The 23,528-nt window shown below is 40.5% G+C and overlaps 1 protein-coding gene across 3 annotated transcripts in view; it reads left to right on the forward strand.

The window, feature by feature from the left end:
• ITIH5 (inter-alpha-trypsin inhibitor heavy chain 5) overlaps positions 1–23,528 on the forward strand; it is a 90,999-nt gene that overhangs the window by 55,599 nt on the left and 11,872 nt on the right. For all 3 annotated transcript variants that reach the window (XM_036761274.1, XM_036761273.1, XM_036761275.1), the window contains exons 8-11: positions 6,314–6,482; positions 10,528–10,837; positions 17,798–18,360; positions 21,203–21,256. In XM_036761274.1, coding sequence (XP_036617169.1) covers positions 6,314–6,482; positions 10,528–10,837; positions 17,798–18,360; positions 21,203–21,256 — 1,096 coding nt within the window. The remainder of the gene's footprint in view (positions 1–6,313; positions 6,483–10,527; positions 10,838–17,797; positions 18,361–21,202; positions 21,257–23,528) is intronic.

Here is a 23,528-nt window from a genome sequence, read left to right on the forward strand (position 1 = left end):
CATCACCTAAGACTTATTCCCCATTCACTTCAGATCTTAGATTTTTATTGATCTCCAAGGAAAGAGTTTTCATATTCTCCTTCAGTCACCCATCCTTAACTATGCTGAGCAAGAGGAGACTAAGACTTTTTACTTAGCTCTCCAGGGTGGGGACGTAGCTACTGCTGTCTTCTGGCCAAAAATTGCCATGTGTTTATTATTATGAACAGAGACAGCCTAGAATAGTAGACAGACAGACAGAGAGAGACAGACAGACAGAGAGAGAGAGACAGACAGAGAGAGACAGAGAGACAGAGAGAGAGAGACAGACAGAGAGAGACAGAGAGACAGAGAGAGAGAGAGAGAGAGAGAGAGAGAGAGAGAGAGTAAGCACATTGGCCTTGGAGTCAAGATAATCAGGGTACAAGTCCCACCTCCCACATACTGGCTGTGTGATCCTCTCAATGTTCCAGGAAATTAAAACGATAAGTTGTAGATTAACTGTTCAACTGCTCATCAGAGACAGTTTCCTTACTAGGAATTCTATTTGCCAGTGAAATCACAGGTCCAAGCCAAAAATTTTTATAGTTTTACTGTGTGTATGCATATATAAATAATTGTATATAAAATAACTGGGCAGCTGAGTGGAACAGTGGATAAAGCACTGGGCCTGGAGTCAGGAGGACCTGAGTTCAAATATGACCTCAGACACTTATTAGTGACCCTGGGCAGGTCACTTAACCCTATTTGCCTCAGTTTCCTCATCTGTATGAGGAGCTGGAGAAGGAAATGGCAAACCACTCTAGTACCTTTGCCAAGAAGACCCTAAAATGGGGTCATGAAGACTCACACATAACTAATTGACTAAACAACAAGTATGTAAATGTTGTCTCCCCTGTAGAATGGATGGTCCCTGAGGGAGCAGCTGTGATTTTTGTCTTGTATCTTGAGAGCATAGCGCAGAGTCTGTTTCATGCTTATTTATTGATTGATCATGGGATCACAGACTTAGAACTGGAAAGGTCTTTAGAGATTTTCTAGTCCAGGAATTCTGAACCTCTTTTGTGTCATGGCCTCCTTTGGTAGTTTGATGAAGCCAATGACCCCTTCTCAAAATAATGTTTTTAAATAATTAAAGGAAAAGCTACATTTTGGTTAGAAGTTGGTGAAAACAAAGATGCACTATTTCTCTACCCTAGTTCATGGGCTCCTTGAAATCTATCCTTACACTGTGGAACTTTGGTTAATAACCCTTGATCTAGTCCAATCCTTTCCATTTAAATTCCCTGATTTACCAGTTCACCTGCTCTGTGACTTGTAAAGATATTCTCCAAGCCGAGATTATAATAAATGGTTCTTTTCAGATATGCATTAATTTTTTTTTAGCATTGACATTACCAGTTAATAGGTCAGGACTATCATGTCTTTCTTGTAGAGCTATAAATGCAAAGTCCTGTGATAATATTGATGATTAGAATAGCATTTAGCAAATCACTGATATCATGTACCTTTACATAAAAAGTATGCCTTATAGGTGTAGTCTAGACCCATGTATATATTATTGTTTTGTTCAGTTGTTCAGTTATATCTGACTCTGTAGTCTATGGGGTTTTCTTGGCAAAGATACTGGACTGGTTTGCTGTTTCCTTCTCTATTTGTCCTCATTTTTCACGTGAGCAAACTGAGGCAAACAGGGTTAAGTGACTTGTCCAGGGCCGAACAGCTAATAAGTGTCTGAGGCCGAATTTGAACTCAGGAAGATGAGTCTTTCTGCCTCCAGGTTGGTGCTCTGTGCACTATGGTGCCACTTAGCTGCAAGTATATATAGAGTACTATAAAATCTCCCTCTGCTTGGTCAGGTTTCCTACGATCTCTATGGAATGTGGGTTTCTTCATCACTCTGGCTCATAAATCCATGAAAATGTCTGAACATGGTTCTGTTAGTCTTTAACTTGCAAACACATTGTGCAAAAAAGCCAGCTTAAGCTCCCTAGCATTTACTAGCACTTTCTTCTCCAGAACTTTTGCCCTTCCTACCCTTCCAAACCCTTTGAAGACTGCAGACTTCCCAAATGTAGCTCACCAGACTTCCTATGCTCAGGGTTTAAGCAAGCAAAGGGTTAGCTCACTGTGGTAGCAGCTCAGGCCAAGGTTCCCTCTGGGGGTAATATCTGAAAGGCTGTAACAAACCCAAAAGGCTAGAGGAACAGACGGGTCCCACTGTACTGCCATTCTTCAGGTCATTTAAGGACAACTTGCAGCTGTGGCCTTACAAGGTCATAAGAAACCTGTAGCAACTGCTAAGAAAAGAGGAGGGTGGAGAGATCCAAATATTTCACAGAGAGATGAAAAAAACCCACCAAATTCCAAAACCCAATAACCTATTCCTCAAACAGAGCATCAGGCGCAATGGGAAAAAAAAACATCAGTAGAAGGGCCTGGCCAATCCTTCTCTGGGCTTAAACTCACTATTTAAGGATCCCTGAGGATGCCAGCAGCTAAACAAACATCATATCCACCCGACAAAGTTTCCCCCGATTCAAGCCCAGTGGCACCTGGCCAGCTTTTGACATCAGTCAGTGCTAAATGCTTCTAAATACAGGACCAGGAGGGGAATGGTTTGGGAGGCTTCTGTGGTTGCTTTCTTTGGTCACTTCATTACAAAGCAGCTGAACTGGGAACCCTGACAGGAGATAAGACCAAATGGCTAAGGACGATGCTGCGGGTGTTTGATATTTACTTTGGGATGGAAAATGTAGTTGGAAGAAAGGATGAGTAATGCCAAAAACTTCCTTGGGCTTCTTTGTTTCTCATCTCCTGAATGTACTTACCATGTACTAACGTGGGTTATGGTTAATCTGTGTTCATGTCTCATCTCTGTTCTGGACTACAGGCACCGTGATGTCTTATCTAAGCTTCATATCTCCTCCAGAATCCATTATAATGCTCTGTACACTATAAACGATGAATATTTGTTGAATTGAATCAAATTGAATGTCAGAACATGTGGGAATTTTCTCAGGACAGACTGGATCTGTCCCTTTCACTTCCCCAAAGCCATCTTTCTAAACATGAAATGCCAGTGACTGGGTGTCCCCCAAGGATCTGCCCTGGACCATCTTCTCTTCTTTGGGTTATATCAGTTCCTATGGGTTCAGTGCTTATCTACATGCAAATGACTTACAAATCTAAAAATACAAATCTACATCTCTACCCAAAGTTCTAATAACCAGCTGCTCACTGAATAGCTCTACCTAGATGTCACGTTGGCATCTCAAGCTCAACATGTCCAAGAAGACTACTGTCTCCCATTCTTAGTTTCCCTTTAAACTAGCTCCCCTTCAGACTTCCCTGTTTCTGTTAAGTGTACATTGTTCTTCCAGTCCTCCAGGTTTGTAACCTCAGAACAGTCTTAACTCTTCCCTTTCCTTCAGCCTAACCCCATCCCCATCCAATCACTTGTCAAGTCTTGTCAATTTAATTTATGCAACATATCTCACATCTGCAGAGAGACGAGAAGGAGGTCCTTGACGTAGTGTGATATAATAGATAGAGAGCCAGCCTGAGTCAGGAGGATGTGGATTCAATTCCTGCCACTGATAAATTACTAAGTGACCCCAGTTCTCAGTGTTCCCAAATTTCAGGGCAATTGCCAACCTGCTTTGGTAGGGATTTTCTTTATCTCATACCACTGAAATTTCAAGAAGAATCTAAAAGAAATCCCCAGGGCCTTATAGTCAGTAGTTATCAATTGCTTATAGAATTGAAAGACTAGACTTGTGGCCAGTACAAGTACCTAGTGACAGTTATTTTGTATTAGTTCGATGTTGTGATTTAGTTGTGTCTATGTCTTTCATGTATTTACTAACATCAGGGCTATCTTGGAGCACAGAGTTCAAAGGTATAAACAATGTCTGCTCAGCTCATTTTCTGCTTCAGTGTACACGGTTAGGTACTTAGAAAATATCATCTTTAGCTGGTAGTGACAGCTTTATTTGGGTGTGAATTCCATTTGTTTCCACAGGATGTTTGTGGTTTGTGAAGACAGTGCACCTGTTGTGTGAGAAGAAGAAATTCTGCTGCCCTTGAGTCTACAATTCCAAAGGGCTAGAACAGGATGGGAGTCAGGGAGAGATAGAGCCAGATAGGGAGGGAGAAAACAGATATGAGAGGAGTAGCAGGAGTTCCAGGCTGGCAAGAAAAAAGAATGGATTTTTATTGTTACTCTTTTCTTTTGAAAGAATTTGGAGAGGTCTCAAATCTTTACAGGAGAATGTTATGTGATAGGTTTATTTTCTTCATGCCTTTAAAGGTACAGAGTCAAGGGAAAACTTTTTCTTTTCCTTTCTCTCTCTTTCTTTCTTTCTTTCTTTCTTTCTTTCTTTCTTTCTTTCTTTCTTTCTTTCTTTCTTTCTTTCTTTCTTCCTTCCTTCCTTCCTTCCTTCCTTCCTTCCTTCCTTCCTTCCTTTCTCTTTCTTTCCTTCCTTTCTTTCTTTCTTTCTTTCTTTATTTCTTTCTTTCTTTCTTTCTTTCTTTATTTCTTTATTTCTTTATTTCTTTCTTTCTTTCTTCCTTCCTTTCTTTCTTTCTTTCTTCCTTTCATCCTTCCTTCCTTCTTTCCTTCCTTTCTTTTTCTTTCTTTCTCTCTCTCTTCCTTCCTTTCTTCCTTCCTTCCTTCCTCTCTCTTTCCTCCCTCCCTCATCACTCCCTCCTTCCTTCTTTCTCTAACAACAACATGACAAAACATAATTGGTCAATAGGCAGGAGTCTGGAAAGGATTCCAGTATGAAATGCATATTTTGATGGTTACAGATCAGGTTGCTTATACTTCTCAGTTATAGATCTGCTATGGTTAGCATATGCTCCTATACCATTAACTTCTACTGCCCACTGTATGGCATGAGGGAAACTGATAAAGGAAATAAGACGGATTAGACTCAAGGGGAGAACTGGGAGGATTAGTCTTGTCCAGGAGAAAGACTGTCTCATTCTCCCTTGGAGTGAAGGAGATGGGTGACAACAGAGAAGTTACGATATGGGAAGACAGGAAATGAGGGAGCTCATGACAGATTCATTGTCTTCTCAATAGAGCAAGAGGCAAAATCATTTATTGAGAGATGTGGGGATGATGTGAGGGGTTTCATGAGAGAGCAGAAGATTTGGAGTAGCTTCTGTGGAGAGTGGGATAGGGATTCAGATAACAGGAAGTATTGCCCTGTAGCAGTGAGAGCCCAGCTGAGGTTACATAGCATGAATCTGTAGAAGACCTAGCCACCTTAATTCTAGGACTTTGTCCAGTAGTACTTGGCGACTCTGAAGTAGGAGTAGAAAAGGAGGGTGTTATTGTTGGTCCAGGAGTTGGATTAGCAAAGGGAGAACAGGAGAAGGATGGAGAGGGGGGAAGTGTGAGGGGGGGAAGATAACTGAGTGGTGCAGTGAATAGAATGCTTAGAGTCAGGAAAACTCAAATATAAATCTTGCCAGAAACACCAGCTGGGTGACCTTGGGTATGTCATTTAACACCTCTCCTCCTCAGACTCTCAGCTTCCCGGACTTAATGGCCTCTCATAGCACTACAGGTATGATCTTGTAAATCAGTGCATCATTGTAATAGCAAACCAGAGAATTAAGGTAGTGAAGGGAGAGCAGGCCATGTGTGCTGATCTTGGAGAACAGGAAGTAAGGGGCTGAAGATTATAATGAGGATAAAGATATGTGAGGCAGTGAGAAAAGGGGGAAGACAGGAAATTGTGACTAGAAAAAGGAGATTTTAGGATTCTAGATCTTGAAGGTGGAGCTGTCATGGGTAATGGTGAGGTCTAAACAGTAATGACCCCTATGTATCACTATTTATTTATTTTTTCTCATCTCCTTTCCTCTTGAGGTCAGAAACTATATCTTGTTTTGTTTTATGTCCATCATAATGCTTGGTGGTGTTGTTGTTCAGTCATTTCAGTTGTGTCTGACTCTTCGTGACCCCATTTGGGGTTTTCTTGCAAAGATACTAGGGTGGTTTGCCATTTCTTTCTCCAGCTCATTTTTGTAGATGAGAAAACTGAGGCAAACAGGGTTAAGTGACTTGCCCAGGGTCACATAGCTAGTAAGTGTCTGAGACCAGATTTGAACTCAGGAAGATGAGTCTTCCTAGTTCTAGACCCAGCACTCTATCCTCTGTGCTGCCTAGCTGCTCTTGGTACATAGTAGGTATTCAGTAAATTTTTCTGATTGATTCAACCATTTCCTCACTGAGAAAGGATTTCAAGACAAGACCTTTACACCCATAGAAGTATTGAATGGCATATGGTAAAGGTGACCTCTTTCTGTTTTTATCCAGACCAAAGATGCCCTCTTCACCATCTTGCATGATCTAAGGCCACAGGATCATTTTAATATCATCGGGTTTTCCAATCGGATCAAGGTATGGCAGGATCGCCTGGTATCAGTGACTCCTAACAACATCAGGGATAGCAAGGTCTACATTCACCACATGACACCTACTGGAGGTAAAAATCTTCCTTTTTCTCACCTTACCTTTGTCACCATGATAAAGAAGAAGGTGGTTTTGGCCAGCAGGCAGGAATCTGAAATCTAAAGTTGACTTCAGGAAGGGAGATAAATCAGGAGCTTGCATTTTAAGAGATAACAATTTAAAAACTTGTATTACTTATGATTATGAAGTCAAAACCCTACTTCCTACCCCTCCCCCACCTTGTCTCAGCCTCCAATTTGATATGGTCCATTAAGTTATAAGGAAAAAAATTCTTTTAGGTCTAGAAGGTCTTCTCTGTTTCTTGTTGATCCCTTACAATGAACTTATGTTCTAAGAGTGGCAATGGAGGGAGAGTTGGTGGCAATAGTATGCCCTATTGTCCAGTGTGCTCAAATATTATGGTTTTAGGAAGAGGTGGTGGGAACTGCCCAGCCAAGTAATTACCCAAAGGTAGAACTGCAACTGAATGAACAAAGCATGCTTATCTGAGAGGTAAGCTAAGTGCCAAGGGGAAAAATACTGTTTGATGTGGAAGAGACATAGCTAAGAGGTCATAGTGAGGACAAAATTGGTTGAATGGTCTGGGATTTTTCTTTTGCTATATAATATACACATAATTGGGCAGAAACTGGGAACTTCTTCCACGATTCAGTCAAAAGATGGGCAGAAGAATTCTAAGGAGAGATTGTTTAATCCAAATTATGTAAATTGAGAGTTTGGGATTTCACCACATAGATTCAGGGATGGGAGTGGGAGGTGGGCTTCTAGCCATGAAAGAACAGTATAAGCAAAGGCAGAGAAATGCAGGAAAACATAGGACATGGTCAGGGTATGGTGAATAGCCTAGTTTGACTGGAACATAAAGAAAAGAATCATAAGATAAAGATGGAAAGGAAGAGTGCCAGATGGTGGAAGATAATCCTTCTCAGTCTCCTCTGCTGGATCCTTATCCAGGTCATAGCCTCTAAATGTGGGTGTCCCACAGGGCTCTGTCCTGGGCCCTTTTCTTCTCCCTATGTACTACTTCACTTAGTGATTTCATTGGTTCCCATCCCCTAGACTCACAATTCTCAAATCTGCCTATCCTGCCCTAACCTCTCTGCTGACCTCCAGTCATAACAACTTCAACTGCCTTTCAGACATCTCAAATTGGATGGAACTTAAGGAGAGAGAAAAAGCTTTGAAACTACCATTTGAGTGAGAAACTGAGCGAATGAAACTGCCATTGAATGAGACAAGAAACGAATAACAGCTGAATAAGATTACCAAACTTCAGTGAAGTGACTCCATGTGGTATTCAATGTCAGACTTCATGTGGTGTTTGGTTGACTACCATAAATTTATAGTAGCTAAGATTCACAGCAATTTTTCCAAGAACTTTCTCCTGGGAGCAACAGTAGAAAAAACATAGTGGTAGGGGTTACCTAAGGCTGCAAATTAATAGGTCAAGAATAGAGAAAGTTCAGAGGAGTGAGGGATTCTAGGTTGGTAGCTAGGGAACCCATAAAGTGACTGGCCATGGGGTCGAATCTGGATATGAAAACAAGGGAGATGGTGAGAGATGACTTAGAAAATTGGGAGGGTTCTAGGAAGCAGAGATTACAATGAAGATGAAGAGCAAATTCAGTGTGGAGTGAGGGAGTAGAAGAGGTGTGTGTGGAAAGTAGAATTTTCACTATTTTAGAGCATTTCTGTGATAGCAAAGCTGAAGATGTAACCATGCTGATAGGTTGCTAGAGCCAGATAGAGAAGAAGGTCCCTAGGATTGACATTAAGGTATACTACTAGAAGAATCACTAGGTCAGGATGCCAGAAGAGTCGTCAGTAGGAACATTGAAATCCCCAGGGGTGACATTCTGAAATCCATTGAATTTAGTTAGCCTTCTCTGAGGTTTTCACATCCTTACATCCCTATACTCTCATGGATATACAGAGGACATAGAAAGGAGTCACACAGGATGAGAAGGCATGAACAGATCACCGTGTGCGTGGTTGGAGGAGGCTGCCACGTGAAAGAAGCACTGAGAAAAATCCCCTTTATTCCCAATTATGGACAGATAGGCTGATTGCTGAGAAGAACTTCAGGTTTTGCTTGAACTTGGGATCACTCACATCTCAGGCTGTATTCCAGGGTAACCTAAAACTGAGCTCTTTCTTTTCTTGAGTGATGAAGAAGTTGGATTTATTGTTCCTGTGGTATTTCATAGAGAGATATTTTCATTTTCTTCCCTAGGGATGGGCTGAGAAATGGATGCCTTCTAAAACACTTGAGCAATTTGGTTGCAAGTAGAGATTCTTTTATTCATTGCATTTGTTTCTCCAGCATCTAGTATGATACCTGGAACACAGGAGGCACTTAATCAATGCTTGTTGACTGATTGGTTGGCATGACCAGATCTTGTGAAATAGATCCTGTCCTTTAATTTTTTTTCCTTTTCTTCATATTTCCTTTCACAAAAAACAGTGTAGGTCATTAATACTGACCTTTATAAGATAATCAGCTTTTGAAAAATGGAAAGTTTGGAGGCTAAACTGTGATGTTAGTCAGTGGCTTGACTTCAGTGTCTCCAATTTCTCTTCTCTGTCCCACCCATAGATAATTCTTCCCTTCCATCTATAGCATCTAGTTTCCATCAAAGTCAGCATTCTGAAAATATAAAATTCATTTATACTACATTAAAAAAGATAGATAACCAACTAAAGTGTTTCTTCTATCAGAGAGATGTGCATTGTTACAAGTATGAAAGCTAAAGGAATGAAACTTTTGCTGGAATTTCAGGCAGCTGTAAACAGGTTGGGTGGGGAGAGACATATTTTGGGGCATGAGGGTCTTCCTGATGCCACTGAAACCTTAGTACAGAGTTGTTCCCTACACCAGCCTTCGCAGGAGGCCAGTTTTGACCATATCTTGTCGAATTTCAATCATTCATTCATGGGTGATACACTTCTTGGGCAATTTTCATTCTAGTCTGATTGCCTTCTGCCAGTCAACTCACAACTAAATTCTTTGCCCCACCATCAACTGGCTGTTGCTTAAGGCAGTGCTTTTTAATCTTTTTGGTCTCAGGACCCCTTTACACACTTAAAAATTATTGGGGGCCCCATAGAGCTTTTGTTTGTGCGGGATATATCTATTCCTATTTATTTATCACATATCCCATATTTATCATATATCCCATAAATATTTATCCCATTAGAAATTAAAATGGATAAATTTTTAAAATATTTATTAACTTAAAATAACAATTCCATATTAACATTTTATGAAAAATAGCTATATTTTCCAAAACAATAAAATTTAGTGAGAAGAGTGGCTTTTAAATTTTTTTTTACTTTTTTGCAAATAACATCTGGCTTAATAGAAGACAGCTGGATTCTCATTGAATGCTTTTGCATTCAATCTGTTACAATCTGTTGTTTTGGTTGAAGTATATGAAGAAAATCTGGCCTTACACAGATGTGTAATCAGGAAGAGAAGGAGTAGGCAAATAATGTTTCATATTATTATGAAAATTGTTTTTACCTCAAGGACTCATTGAAAGGGTATCAGAGAACCCCAGGGGGTCTGTGGACTATAGATTGAGAACCACTGGCTTAAGGAATGAAAATTGTCATTGATATTAGCCTAGGAATGTGTAGCTTATATCACATAGTGTATTCCAAGCCCACAAAGACTGATTCAAAGATTAACCACTTTTTAAAATTACTTATCTGTATCACTTCCCTCTCTCTCCCCACCATTAGTGGGGATAATTTAGTGGATAATTAAGAATTAACCAGGGAAGTAATTAAGATACTAAGATCATAGACCTAGAAGGGACCCCAGAGGCCATCTGGTAGCTACCCTCTCATTTTACAGATGAGTAACTAATGCTCAGATTAAATGACTTGCTCAAGGGGACATAGGTTAAGAAGTGTCAGAAGCAGGATTCAAACTTCTCTGACGCAGAGGATCTTTCCATAGAAAATAATCAATATCTCCATAGGAAATATATAACGTTATTAGAAAAGATAAGTCAAAGCCTTGGTTGATAGCATTTTGATGCATGCGTCCACAGGTACAGACGTCAACGGGGCTCTCCAGAAAGGCATCGAACTGCTTAATGGCCACATAGCCGACAATGACATTGACTCCAGGAGTGTGTCTCTAATTGTCTTCCTGACGGATGGAAAGGCCACAGTGGGAGAGACTCAGTCAAGTAAGATCCTCAGCAACACAAAAGAAGCTGCCCAAGGTCGAGTCTGCATCTTTACCATAGGCATTGGAAATGACGTAGACTTCAAACTGCTGGAGAAGCTGTCGCTGGAGAATTGCGGCATGATGCGGCGAGTGCAGGAGGAGGATAATGCCAAGGAAGAGCTGATCGGGTCAGTCTCCTCCCGTCTTCTGTATGATGGGGACGCAAGAGGCGTGGATTGGGCACGGGCTCTAGGGCTCAGATCTGATGAGTAGCACCTCAGAGATTAGGATGCTGGATTGGACTGCTAGAAATTATTGTTCCATGAGAAAATGTTGGCTTTTCAAAACTTTAATTTACCTTATCTCTTCTTTATTCCCTGCTTCTCCTTCTGAAACACTTTGAGACAGAAAGGTCAGGGATTCTCTATTTTCCATATGAGGATAGTAAAAACAAACAACAACAAAAAATGAAAAGACATAATAACATAACAACAAAAATAATAAAAGACAAATTAAAAACAATAAAAAGAAATGATTTGCCCTTTCTGTCATAAAACACCTAGTTTGTGGGACAGAAGAAACTGTGACCCTGTTCTCTTCTGCTTTTCCCTGAGAGATCATTTTGTTACAGGTAACTTGGCATGGTAGATAGAGATCTGGTTTCTGAGTCCAGAAGACCTGCGTTCAAGTGCTGCCATTGATATGTACTGGTTATGTGATCCTGAGCCAATCACCTAACTTGTAAATGCCCAAGGCATTTAGATTCTAAGACAGCTCTCTAGGCAGCTCTCTATCGCCTCTAAGTTGTAGAGAAAGTGCTGATCTGCATTGGTAAAGGGAGTTTCCTCATCTGGGAGTTCCCTTTCTGTCTCTGCTCCCTTCCCCCCCCCCATATGTGTGTATACACATGTGTATGTGTGTGTACATGTTTTCATGTATTCATATATGAATAAATGTATTTCTCTCTAGATGGATAGGTAGTGCAACGGGTAAGGCACTGGTCCTGGAGCCAGCAAGATATGAGTTCAAATATAGCCTCAGGCACTTACTAGTGGTGTGATAGTAGGTATGTCACTTAACCTCTATTTGTTCAGTTTCCTCATCTGTAAAATGGAGTTAATAATATCTAGGTTTTCCCTTTGCTTACAAGTACATGCCAGGAGGGCAGCTAGATAGAGCACTGGGCCTGAATTCCAGTCTGACCTCAGACACTTACTTCACAGGGCTGTTGTAAGAACCTGTGCCTGACATGTGCTAAGTGCTATATAAATGTTATCATTATTATTATTATTATTTATAAGAGCTGACTTCAATGTCAGGAAGACCTAGGTCCAAGTCTAACTTCTGGCAGATGCTGGTTGGGTGACCCTGGACATGGTCCCTTAACCTCTCAGTGCTTCCAGGGAACTCTGTAGGGCTCTTAAGTTGCTGAGTGAGAACAAATATCCTTTGATTGAGAGTTCCCTATACCAGTGAAATTCTGGACTGAAAAGTCAGAAGGTTTTTTCCTATTCAAAGCTTTTTATCAGTGTCTTGGAAAAAGATAGAAGAAACTGCCAAACCTGGGGCAAACCTTTTAGATTAATTTACCTGTGTTCAATGGGGCAGGAAGTTGAAATGTAATTCCAGGCAATGTCACATTTTAACGGCTCAAGTTTTTTGTCCAGGAAGCTTTCAGTGTTTTAGAAGCATCTTTTTTATTCTCAGTCTGTCAGTTGACAAGCATTTATTAGAAGCTTATTATCTGCCAGGCACTGCACTAACCACTGGGGGTACAAAGAAAGGGGAAAATACCCCACAGTCCCTGCCCTCATAGAGCTCCTATTCAGTGGGGGAGATAAGATGTAAGTAAATAACTAAGTTCATCTAAGATCTATCCATTGTTAAGGGTGGTTATCGCATCTCATGCCACGAGCTGCTGCAGGGACCAGGCAAAGGCTCTGGGATAAGATAGAAGTTGAGCTGAGTGTTGAAGGAAGCCTGGGAAGCTGAGTGGGAGGTGAGGAGAGACAGCATTCCAGGCATTGGGGATACCAAATGCAAAGGCAAGGGAGAAGATGGAAGATGGAGCTTCAAGTAAGCTAGTGTTGCTTGAGCAGACAGGAAGCAGCCAAATTCTGAAGACATAAGAGAACTTTAGATTTGATACAGGAGGTGATCATCTTGGTAATATGGGTAGGCAGCAAGTAATTTGTTTCCTACTCTGCTGGTGGTTTGTAGAGAGCATTTAAAAATTTTGTTTCTTTTAAATTGGGGTAGAAGGGAGGAAAAATGCTAGCTAATTGGGGAAAAAATCGGGGGAGGGATAAGGATTACAGTAACTAAAGCAGTGGCAGAGAATATGACCCAGAATTTAGACTGCCAGCTCAGCATCCTTTGCCTTCTACCACTGTCTCGTGGCCTGCTGTTATTCTTGTTTAGTTGTTCAGTCATGTCTGACTCTTTGTGACCCTGTGGACCACACTGTCCATGGGGTTTTCTCATCAAAGATACTGGAGTGGTTTGCCATTTCCTTTTCCAGTGGATCAAGGCAAACAGAGATGAAGCCCAGAGCCACACAGCTAGTAAGTGTCTGAGGTCAGATTGGAATTCAGGCCCAGCGCTCTATCCACTGAGCCATCTAGCTGCCCTCCTGGCATGTACTTGTAAGCAAAGGGAAAACCTAGATATCTTTATAACTGGTCAATTGAATGTTCCTTGAGTAATCTGACAGCTATGTCAATTTGGAGAAAGTGTCCTAGCGGCATGCTTCAGGTTCTTGAGTTTTTCCTATTTGACGCTTTCATCAGTGCCTTGGAAGGAGATATAGGAAGCATGCTTATCAAATTCATAGATAAAAAAATCTGTGGGAACTAGTTAATATACTGAAAGATAGACTTAGGATAAAAATATCTTGAGGACTATGAGTCTAAATCAAGAAGATGAAATTTAAAAGGAATGCATGTAAAGTTCTGAATTTTGTTGAAAAAATAAATTATATATATATATTATATATATAGCTTGTCAGTGCTTTATGTGAAAAATTTTGACAAATATATATATGTTTGTACTTAATTAATGATTTTGCTTTATAGCCCATTGGCTTGAGAAAGTATCAGCTTATATTGCATTCCTAAGGTCATCATTGAGCTAAAATTTTGCCTCTCTACATGTGTCTGTATTCTCTATTACACATCCTTCTCTTGAGCAAAAACAAGTAAGAAACCCTCCAAAACCACAAAGCTAAAACAAAAACAAAAACTGTTTATGTAAAAAACAGCTGGGATTTTTAGCTTGCCATGAACTCAGCAGTGGCTGATATTTACTTAAAAAGAAAAAAAAATTGCTTAATTTCCAGATTAAGGGAACTAATGGCCCTCCTATAGGAAGGAGAAGAGAAACGAAGAGGAAAGGAGGGAGAGAATTTAGAACAAAGGAAGGAAAGAAAGTTTGGAATCAGAGTCAATCAGCAAGCATTTATTAAGTATATGTTAAATATATACAAGTGTCAGACTCTTTGTGACCCCATTTGGGCTTTTTTTTGGCAAAGATACTGGAATGGTTTGCCATTTTCTTCTCCAGCTCATTTTACAGATGAGGAAACTGAGGAAAACAGGGTTAAGTGACTTGCCCAGGGTCAAACAGCTAGTAAGTGTCTGAGGCCAGACTTGAATTCAGGAAGATGAGTCTTCCTAACTTCAGGCTTGGCACTCTATCCCCTGTGCCACCTAGCTGCCCTTCATTAAGTATATACTATGTGCTAGGCCCTGAAGACACAAATCCAAAAGTAAGACAGTCTTTGCTTTCAATGAACTTACATTCGACTGGAGGAAGATATATGTTCACAGATACATAAATACAAGATGTATACAAAGCTATTTGGGACACAGGACACTAATAACCAGGGGAATCAGGAAATGCCTTTTGAAAAAGGTGACCATTGAACCGAGACTTGAAGAAAGCTAAGAGTTACAAGAAATAGATGAAGAATTACATTACAGGTATAGTGGACAGTCTGTGCAAGAGATAAAATCTCACATACAGGGAATATCAAGGAGTCTAGTTTGGCTGAAATGTAGAGAGCACAAGTGGGATTAAAGAATAAGCAGCCTGGAAAAATAATCTGGAGTCAGATCATGAAAGGCCCCCCAAAATGCAGGAGTTTGTATTTTATCTTAGCGGCAATAGAAAGCCAATGAAGCTTCTGGAGCAGGGGAGTGACATAGTCAGACCTTTGTTTTAGGAATGTCAACTTGTCAGCTATGTGGAGAATGGATTGGAGAGAGGAGAGAGAGGAGGCAGGGGAACAATTAGGAGGCATTGTAATAGTCCAAAAAAGAGGTGATGAAGGTCTGAAGGGTGGAGGCCATGTGAGTGATAGAAGGGAATGAATGGGAGAGATGCTGGGGGGGGGGGCGGAAAATTGACAAGACATAGTAATTGACTTGATATGGTAGATGATGGAGAAGGTAGAGACAGAAGACAACTAAAACATTGAGAACATGAATGATTGAAAAAATGGTGGCACTTTTAAGCTAAACAAGGAAGTTAGGAGGAGGGATCAGTTTAGGAGGAAAGCTAATGAGTTCCATTTTGGATATGCTGAGACACTTCTGGGACATCCAGGTGGACGTGTCTAGAATGCCATTGTGGAGGCAGGAAGAGAACTCAAAAAAGGAGATGAGGTCTGGATTTGTAGATCTGGCAGTGACTTGCATAGAGATGATGGTTGAATCTATGGGAGCTGATGAGCTCACTAAGAGAGTGATCTCTTTTCTTGATGATAGCTGTAGGCCTGGGCTGTTAGTAGGGCTGGTAGTCTGGAGGACACTGCTATTCCCAAGATTCTTGGGTTCAGGGTTCTGGACTAGCTCCATGGGAATCTGAAGGGAGAGGGTGGTCAAGATGATGGTGGTATTTTGACTTGCCTGGAACATGCCACCTCACATCTCTCCCTCAGAATGCCTTGCTGCCACAGTTCACTTGTTTGCCCTGTTGGTGGTAGGTCAAGAAGGATAAGGATTGAGAAAAGACCATCAAATATGGTAATAAAGAGATCATTGGTGACCTTGGAGAGAGCATTTCATTTAAATGTTGGGGATAGGAGCCAAATTGCTAGGGGTTGAGAAGTGAGTAGGAGGTGCGACAGTACAGTCAGTGAGTGTAAACAGCTTTTTCTAGAAGTTTGGCTGTGAATGGGAGGAAAGATCTCAGATGTCTCTTAAGAGAATGGGAGGGTGAAATGAAGGTTTAGTCTTCTGTTTTTGTTTTTGTTTTCCTTAGGGAGAAATCTGGACATGTATGTAGGCAATAGCAAAGGAGCCAGTGAATTAGAGAGGTTGAAAATTAAAGAGGGGCAAGGGTGGTAAATGATGCTCTCATTTCAAGGTGCAAACTCCCAGAGGAGACAGGAAGAAATGGGAACAAAGGCACAAATGGGGAGATTTTAGCATTGGCAAGGAAAAAAAGAGACCTCACTATTCAAGAGGGCCTGGGTTTGTCTTATTAGCAGTATGACCTTGGGCAAATTGAATCTTTCTGACCCCTGGTTTCCTTATCAGTAATATGGGGATGGCAATACTTGGACTACTGTTCAGGGTCATAGTGAATATTAGAGTGGTCAAGGATCTTAGTGTGTGAGTGTTACAAAGGTTATGTTTGTTGGAAAGTCTGAAGTGAGTTCATAGGCATGAGTAAAAACAGCCTCCAGAGTAAGGAGATTTTTCTCATTAGAAAAATCAACCATTTGCTTTGAGACCATTGGCTAGTGAAGAGACAGCAACCTGGGTTATTTCTGGTACCTTTTCATTATAATAAAAGGGAAATATTCCCAAAAAACATTTTTTCAAATTTTCTTTTTAAAAAACTATGAACTTGACGACACCAACATGAATATTTCCTTATACAAAGAAAAGGAAGGTTATGTATGAAACTGTGAATCTTGGTTTTATATGGATTTTAAAGAATTATATGCTAAATGTAACATAGTAGTACCCAGGTATGGTAGAGTCCATCTTGTTTGTATCCTGTCCTGAGCTTACAAATATTTCATCGGCATTCTTTACTTTTTTGTCTTTTTAAAAAAATCACTGTCACCGCTCCTCCTCTTTTCCTCCAAAGTCTCCCCACTAAAAATAAAAGTTCTGCCTTGTAACAAATAAACACAATCAAGCAAAATAAATTTACACATTGATCATATCTGATGATGTTTGCTGTATTCTGCACCTGCAAGCCATCACCTCTCTTCAAAGAGATAAGAAGCATGATTCATTGTCGTTCTTCAGAAGTCATGGTTGGTCACTGCGTTGATCAGAGTTCTTAAGTCTTTTGAAGTTATTTCCCTTTATAATGTTGTAACCATTGTACAAATTGTTTCCCTGGTTCTTCTCACTTCCCTCTGCATCAATTCACACAAGTCTTACCACATTTCTTTAAATTGGTCCCCTATGTAATTTTTTATGGAGGAGAGTGAGCATGGTGGTAAGGGGACTGGAACACCATATACTGTAAGAAATAATTAAAGGAATTGGGGATTATTTAGGGTGGAAGATATGGGATGGAGATCTGGTATATGTGGTGGCTTTTAATATTTGAGAGGTTGTCATGCAGAAGAAGGCTTGGACATTCTGTGTGGCGCCAAAGGGCAGAATGAAGGTCAGTGGATAGATGTTACAGCGAAGCAAATTTTGATTCAAAAAAAGGAAAAACTTTCTAGCAAATAGAACAGTCCAACAGTGTAATAGTCAAACTGTGCTACTCTCTGTCAGTGTAGGAGTTTAAGTACCAACTGGTGTGTAAGACAATCAGGAATGGTATGGTGGAAAGACAATGGATTTGGAGCCAGAGGACCTCCATTTAAAGTCTGCCTATGTTGTTTGTCCCCTGTGTGACTTCAGGTAAATCACTTAACCACTCTGGGTCTTATCTCCATTTGTAAAATGGAATGCGGTTAAATGTCTTCTAAGTTTCCTTTTAGCTCAACATCTGATTCTGTGATGTTGCAGAGGGCATTTGTGCATCAAGCACAGAGTTAGACTAGATGAAGTTTATGTCCTTTTGAGTGTAAGGTTGTATGATCGATCCCCCTTGTATTAACTAGTTCCATTCTCTTGGCTGTGCTTGCTCTCAAGTTTAAGACCTTAACCCCCATCTGTGCTGTTCTACTCCAGGTTCTACGATGAGATCAGAACCCCTCTACTCTCTGACATCCGAATTGATTATCCACCTGGCTCTGTCGAGCATGTTACCAAAACTCTTTTCCCTAATTACTTCAATGGGTCTGAAATCGTCGTTGCTGGGAAGCTGGTTGACAGTCACTTGGACAATCTACATGTGGAAGTCACAGCCAGCAACAGTAAGAAATTTGTGGTCCTGAAGACAGATGTTCCTGTTGCATCCCACAGCACAGGGAATGATGTTACAGGGGTTTCCACTCCAGTGGGCCAAGATGCTGACCAAAATTACATTGAGCGGCTCTGGAGTTACCTTACTATTAAGGAGCTGCTGACTTCATGGCTGAAGAGTGATGATGAACAGGAGAAAGAACGCTTGATGGAAAGGGCTCGGGCTCTTGCAGTGCACTACCATTTCCTCACCCCTTTCACTTCCTTGAAGGTGAAGGAGTTGGCACCTGAAGCAACTCAAGTGGCCACAAAAGAAGTCTATGGCAGTTCTGCGGCAATGGGTCCAGAGACAGTTGTGCAAAGTTTGCACGGAAAGAACATGCCACCAGGTAATGAGACCCCAATGGCAATTTTTGGAAATTGTTTACTTAGAATTTCCACTTTCTTTTTTCAAAACTAGAGTTGTTCCTATAAGAGACTAGATTTCTATTTTTCCCCCTCCCCATTAGCTCAAATTATTAAAGCAGGGTACAAGGTTTCTGGACTTGGGCTGTGCCAGGCTATAACTACTGCAAAGCATTTGGAAAAAATTACATTTGGCTTAGAAGAGACACTCATCCCATTTTTACTTGACATGTCAATAGCACTTTGTATTTTTAAAATCATCAATGCTGGATTAAATTGTGCTCCTAAGGGGCAAAGTGTGTATGTGTATGTGTGTTTGTGTGTGTGTGTGTTTGTGTGTGCGCACGCACGTGTGTTTGCTCTCCACAAATACAAGACAAAAGTCAAAGACCTGGAATTCTTAGAAAATTTCCTTTTCATTAGTTCTATTGAAACGCAGAGTCTATCAATAAATTAAGCATATGTTAAGCTCCTGTGTACCAGTCATCATGCTAGGCACTGGAGATACAAAGATAAAAACAAAACAGCTTCTGGCCCCAAGGAACTTATATTCTATGAGGAGACAACATTATGTTTATGGGCATATGCAAAATAAACAAAAAGCAAATAAAAGGTAATCTTGAAGGGGAAGGTACCAGCTGCTAGGGGTGGGAGGGAAAGGAACAGGAGAGACCTCATGCAAAAGATGGCGCTTGTAGTGAGTCTTGAAGAGAGCCAGGGATTCCGAGATGCTGAGGCGAAGAGGAGGAGAACTAGGCAAAGGGGACAGCTGGTGCAAAAGAATAGCGATGACATTGGAATGCAGCATATGAGGAACAGCAAGTTGACTCTATTTTGACTGGACCACAGAATTTGTGGAGGGGAGGGGTGAGCAAGAAGACTGGAAAGGTAGTATGTTGCTAAGTTGTGAAGAGCTTTAAATGCCAAACAGAGGGGTTTATACTTTATCTCAGTGGTAGTAGAGAGTCAAGTCAAGACAGCAAGCATTTATTACAGGCCTACTATATGCCAGGCACTGTGCACAAACAAATTACAAAGAAAAGAACAAACCAAAAACAATCCTTGCTTAATGGGAGAGACAACATGCTAACAACTATGTATAAGCTCATTCTCTCTCTCTCTCTCTCTCTCTCTCTCTGCTGTGGGGAGTAAGGTATAAGAAGACTGGAAAAGCAGGAAAGGGGTCAGGTTATGAAGGGTTTGGAATGCCACAAAACTTTACTTGGGGTCCTCAAGGTGATGGGGAGCCACTGAAGTTTGTTTGAGTGAGTGTGTTGTAGGGGATTGGGGGGGAGATGAAGAGTTAATATCTATATTTATGAAAAACCACTTTGTCAAGAAATAGAAGAGGATTTAGAAGGGGGTCTTGGGAGGGGGAAGTAAAGTTTATCATTAGTATTAGTACACTTTGGAGTTTGTGAAATCAGATAGGGATTGGATAACATATTTTTGAACTCTTTAAATAATCAACAAAAGTATATTAAGTGTTTACTTTGTGCTAGGGACTACAAATACAAAGACAAAAGTATAACAGCCCTTGCTCTCCAGGATCACATAGTATCAGGGCAGACAATCTATTAAAAAGTATAGACCTGCAAAATATATAACTAAGGTGAGAGATGACCGAATGAGCCAAATCAGAGAGCCCAACTAAGTGCTGTGGGCTTATATTTCCTGCTTTTTTCCCTCTAACCCTACAAAGATGTATCACCAAATTAGCTGAACAACACAGACTCTTGAAGCTGGGTAAAAGATGAGAACAGTAAAATACCTCTATAGCAAAGTATGGAAGTTCCTTAGGTGAGTTTGTACCGGCAAAAGCAGAATAATTTTAAGAAAGATTTGAACCATGTTGTGTAAAGGACATTATTTTGTGGCATTGAGGCCATGTGACAGATGCAGGGAAAATTACTTTTGTGAATGACATTGTTATTATAGCCCCATGACAGTGACCCAGATCTCAGTAGCTTCAAGAGGGATAAGGCTCGGATGCTATAATGTCCAGAGGACCAAAGACAGAAATGAGAAAATAAGCCAATTGATTTCTCTAAGGAATATCTTTGAAATAATATTTTCATGAGGTGTCAATTGGTGCTTAAAATAATCTTCATTTCCTTAAAGCCATGATGATTTTGTTGAGTTTCTCTGGGAAATACAACTCATGGAGGCCCATGAATCATCAAAGCATTCATCTCAGTTGGATAATCCCTTTCCTTTATATTCAGTTTTCATTTAGCCAGCATCATATTGGCCTGGGACCATGTAGAAAGAAGGCCAAGAGAGTGAGGTGGAGAAAAATATTGCTCTTTAGGGGGATACTTAAGGGGTGGAAAGGGTTCGGATAACATACTAGAAGTTTTTCATCTTTAACTTCTGAGAATTCACACATATCTTTATGAGGTGAGATACAACCAAAAAACAGTTGCAAATTTTGATTAATCCAAAGAAAATGGAAATAAAATATTCATGAGTAAGATGTTAAGTGGTTCTTGTGTTGTGCTTATCACTTTTGCCATACTCTTTGTGCATACATTCTTGCACATATATGGCAGAACATGTTTTCCCAACATGGGCATAATTCACAGAAATAAAAAAAAAGCAAATGCTGTATAGAATAATCCAATAATGAAAATTAAGCCTCTACATTTCAAGCCTTGGAGTGTATCTTCTGAGGCAGAATTCTTTTGGTAATTTTTCAGACTTTTAAGTGTGTCAAATGTACATGAAAATTGACTTATGATCTCCACATTTTACTTTTCTTCTTCCTGTTCCTATTTTCTTATTTTTACATTTTAACAGTAGCTGGTCCATTTTTCTCCTTTCTAGAGCCTGATTTCAAGAAACAGTACAACCCAAGAATTAAAATCTCCAAAACATCAGGTACAGAAAAACAATACAAGTGTGGATGGATTAATTGAGGTAAATGACTTTTTCCCCTTTAGTTGGGTCTGTCTAATTGAAGGTGAGTAACTAGTAACTTCTTAAAGCCCAACCAGATATTCTCCTATAGTGTAGGACAGCAGGGATTCCCCTTCACCTGGCCAAGGCCAACAGAAACAAATGCCAAAGAACCTCCATTATGTCATTGTGCTGAAGCTTAGGAGATAACACAGTAAATGAAGAAGTAGCAGGAAAGATTGATAACAGGGGTGCATTTCAATAAATGTGCCAGCTTTAAAAGCTAAATTGTTTTAGGCCCTGGAACTAGGCCTAATTCCAGCCTCCAGTCTTAGAGATAGCCTTGAAATGAGCTTTGCGTATCTTTGGCCTCAGAGTGGAAGTCTATACCAAAACGTCAAAAAGCTCTCTTTTGCACACTTCCTGAGTTTACAAGAAAGACCAGATGGAATGACAACAGAAAACCTAAAGTCTTGTTTTTTCTCAAGAAGTTAAAGTCTTTTGCTCCTAAATCTCCTTTATTGCTTTCCGGATTATACTATCCATTGAGTAGTTCATAAGGCTAAGTGAAGTTCTTTAAGTGAGACAGGGGGTGTGGTAAAACAGATACTACTCAGCTTCCAACTGACATAATCTAATTCCTTTGAGCACACACATGCCTTATTAAATGCTTGCAAATCTCTTTTGGATGTTGCATGAAACTTGATGATTTGCACATTTCTTCATCTGGGATGAACAGCATCATTTCTTATAAAGTATTTAGGGGAATTTGGGTAGAAAGGATGTTTTATAAATAAATAGAAACCTTTTGCTATCTGACTCAGATATTGTTACCATACCCCCCCAAAAAGCAGACACATAAGTGAGAACTTTCTCACCCTTGAGGTTTTGATTTCACCATGTAGAAAAGACATAAATCTCTCTCTCTCTCTCTTCCTCCCTTCCTCCCTCCCTCTCCCTGTGTGTGTGTGTGTGTGTGTGTGTGTGTGCGCATCTATCTGTCTAGGACCTTTCTTCTATAAAATTCAGTCAAGCATGGTGTATGTTGCCAGATTCTTCCAACGCATTTTTGAATAATATTGGTGAGGTTCTGGGAGGAGAGTAGTGAAGATAAAATCCATCCATCAACAAGCATTTATTAGTGTGCTAGATACTATGCTAAATACTTGGTATATTATTGAAAGGTAAAAATAATAGACTCTGTTCTCAAGTTTACATTCTAGTCAAGGAGGCAACATATATGAAAATGAGTACATAAAAGATATGTACAGAGTAGATGGAAGATAACCCTATAGGGGAAGTCACTAGCAGCTGGTAGCAGGTGGAGGTGGTAGGGTGTGGAGGGGAGGTGCCGTTAAAGGTTTCCTAAAGAAGGTGGCATTCTAGCTGAATCTTGAAGGAAGCCAGAGTTTCTAAGAGGGGAAATTGAGGAGGGAGAACATTCCAGGCATAGGGGACAGCCAGTACAAAGGCGAAGAAATAGAAGATGCAGTGGGGGTGGTGGTGAGTGGGAGGGTGAGGAGACCTACACTTCAGGAAAGTCACTGGCACCTGTGTGGATGATGAACTGGAGTCAGGGAGAGATTTGAGACAGGGAGAGAGATGATGAGGGCCTGAGCTAAAGAGGGGAATGTATATAAGAGATGTTTTGAAGATAGAAATGACAAGATTTGGTGACTAATCAGATACATGGTATGAGTGACAGTAAAGAGTTGAGGATGGTATTGACTATGTGATCCTGGGAGACTGGGAGGATGGTAGTGATCTTAACAGTAACAGGGATGTTCAGAAGAGGGTTAGGCTTTGGAGGAAAGACCTTGTTTTGGATCTGTTAAGTCTGAGATGTCTGTGGGATGTGTAATTTGAGATGGCAGTAGGCAGTTGGTGTTGTGGGACTGAAGCCGAGAAAGGGATCAGAACTTGATATATAGGTGTGGAAATTATTTTCACGGAGATAAAACCCATGGGTGCCAAATGAGGAAGTGTAGAGAGTAAAGAGAAGAGGAACCAGGACAGAAGATACAGCAAGGAGACTGAAAAAGTGTGTGTGGGGTGGGGGATATCGGACAGATAGAAAGAGAAACAGAAAAGATCACTGTTGAGAAAACCCAGAGAGGAGAGAGTATCCTAGAGGAGAAGGTGATCAATAACATCAGAGGGAGTAGAAAGGTGAAGAAGGATGAGATGTGAGAAAAGGTCATTCGATTTGGCAATTGAGAGATCATCGGTAATTTTGCAGAGGGTTCAGCTCAAT

This window comes from Trichosurus vulpecula, chromosome 5, assembly GCF_011100635.1.
Source record: "Trichosurus vulpecula isolate mTriVul1 chromosome 5, mTriVul1.pri, whole genome shotgun sequence".
Lineage (NCBI taxonomy): Eukaryota > Metazoa > Chordata > Mammalia > Diprotodontia > Phalangeridae > Trichosurus > Trichosurus vulpecula.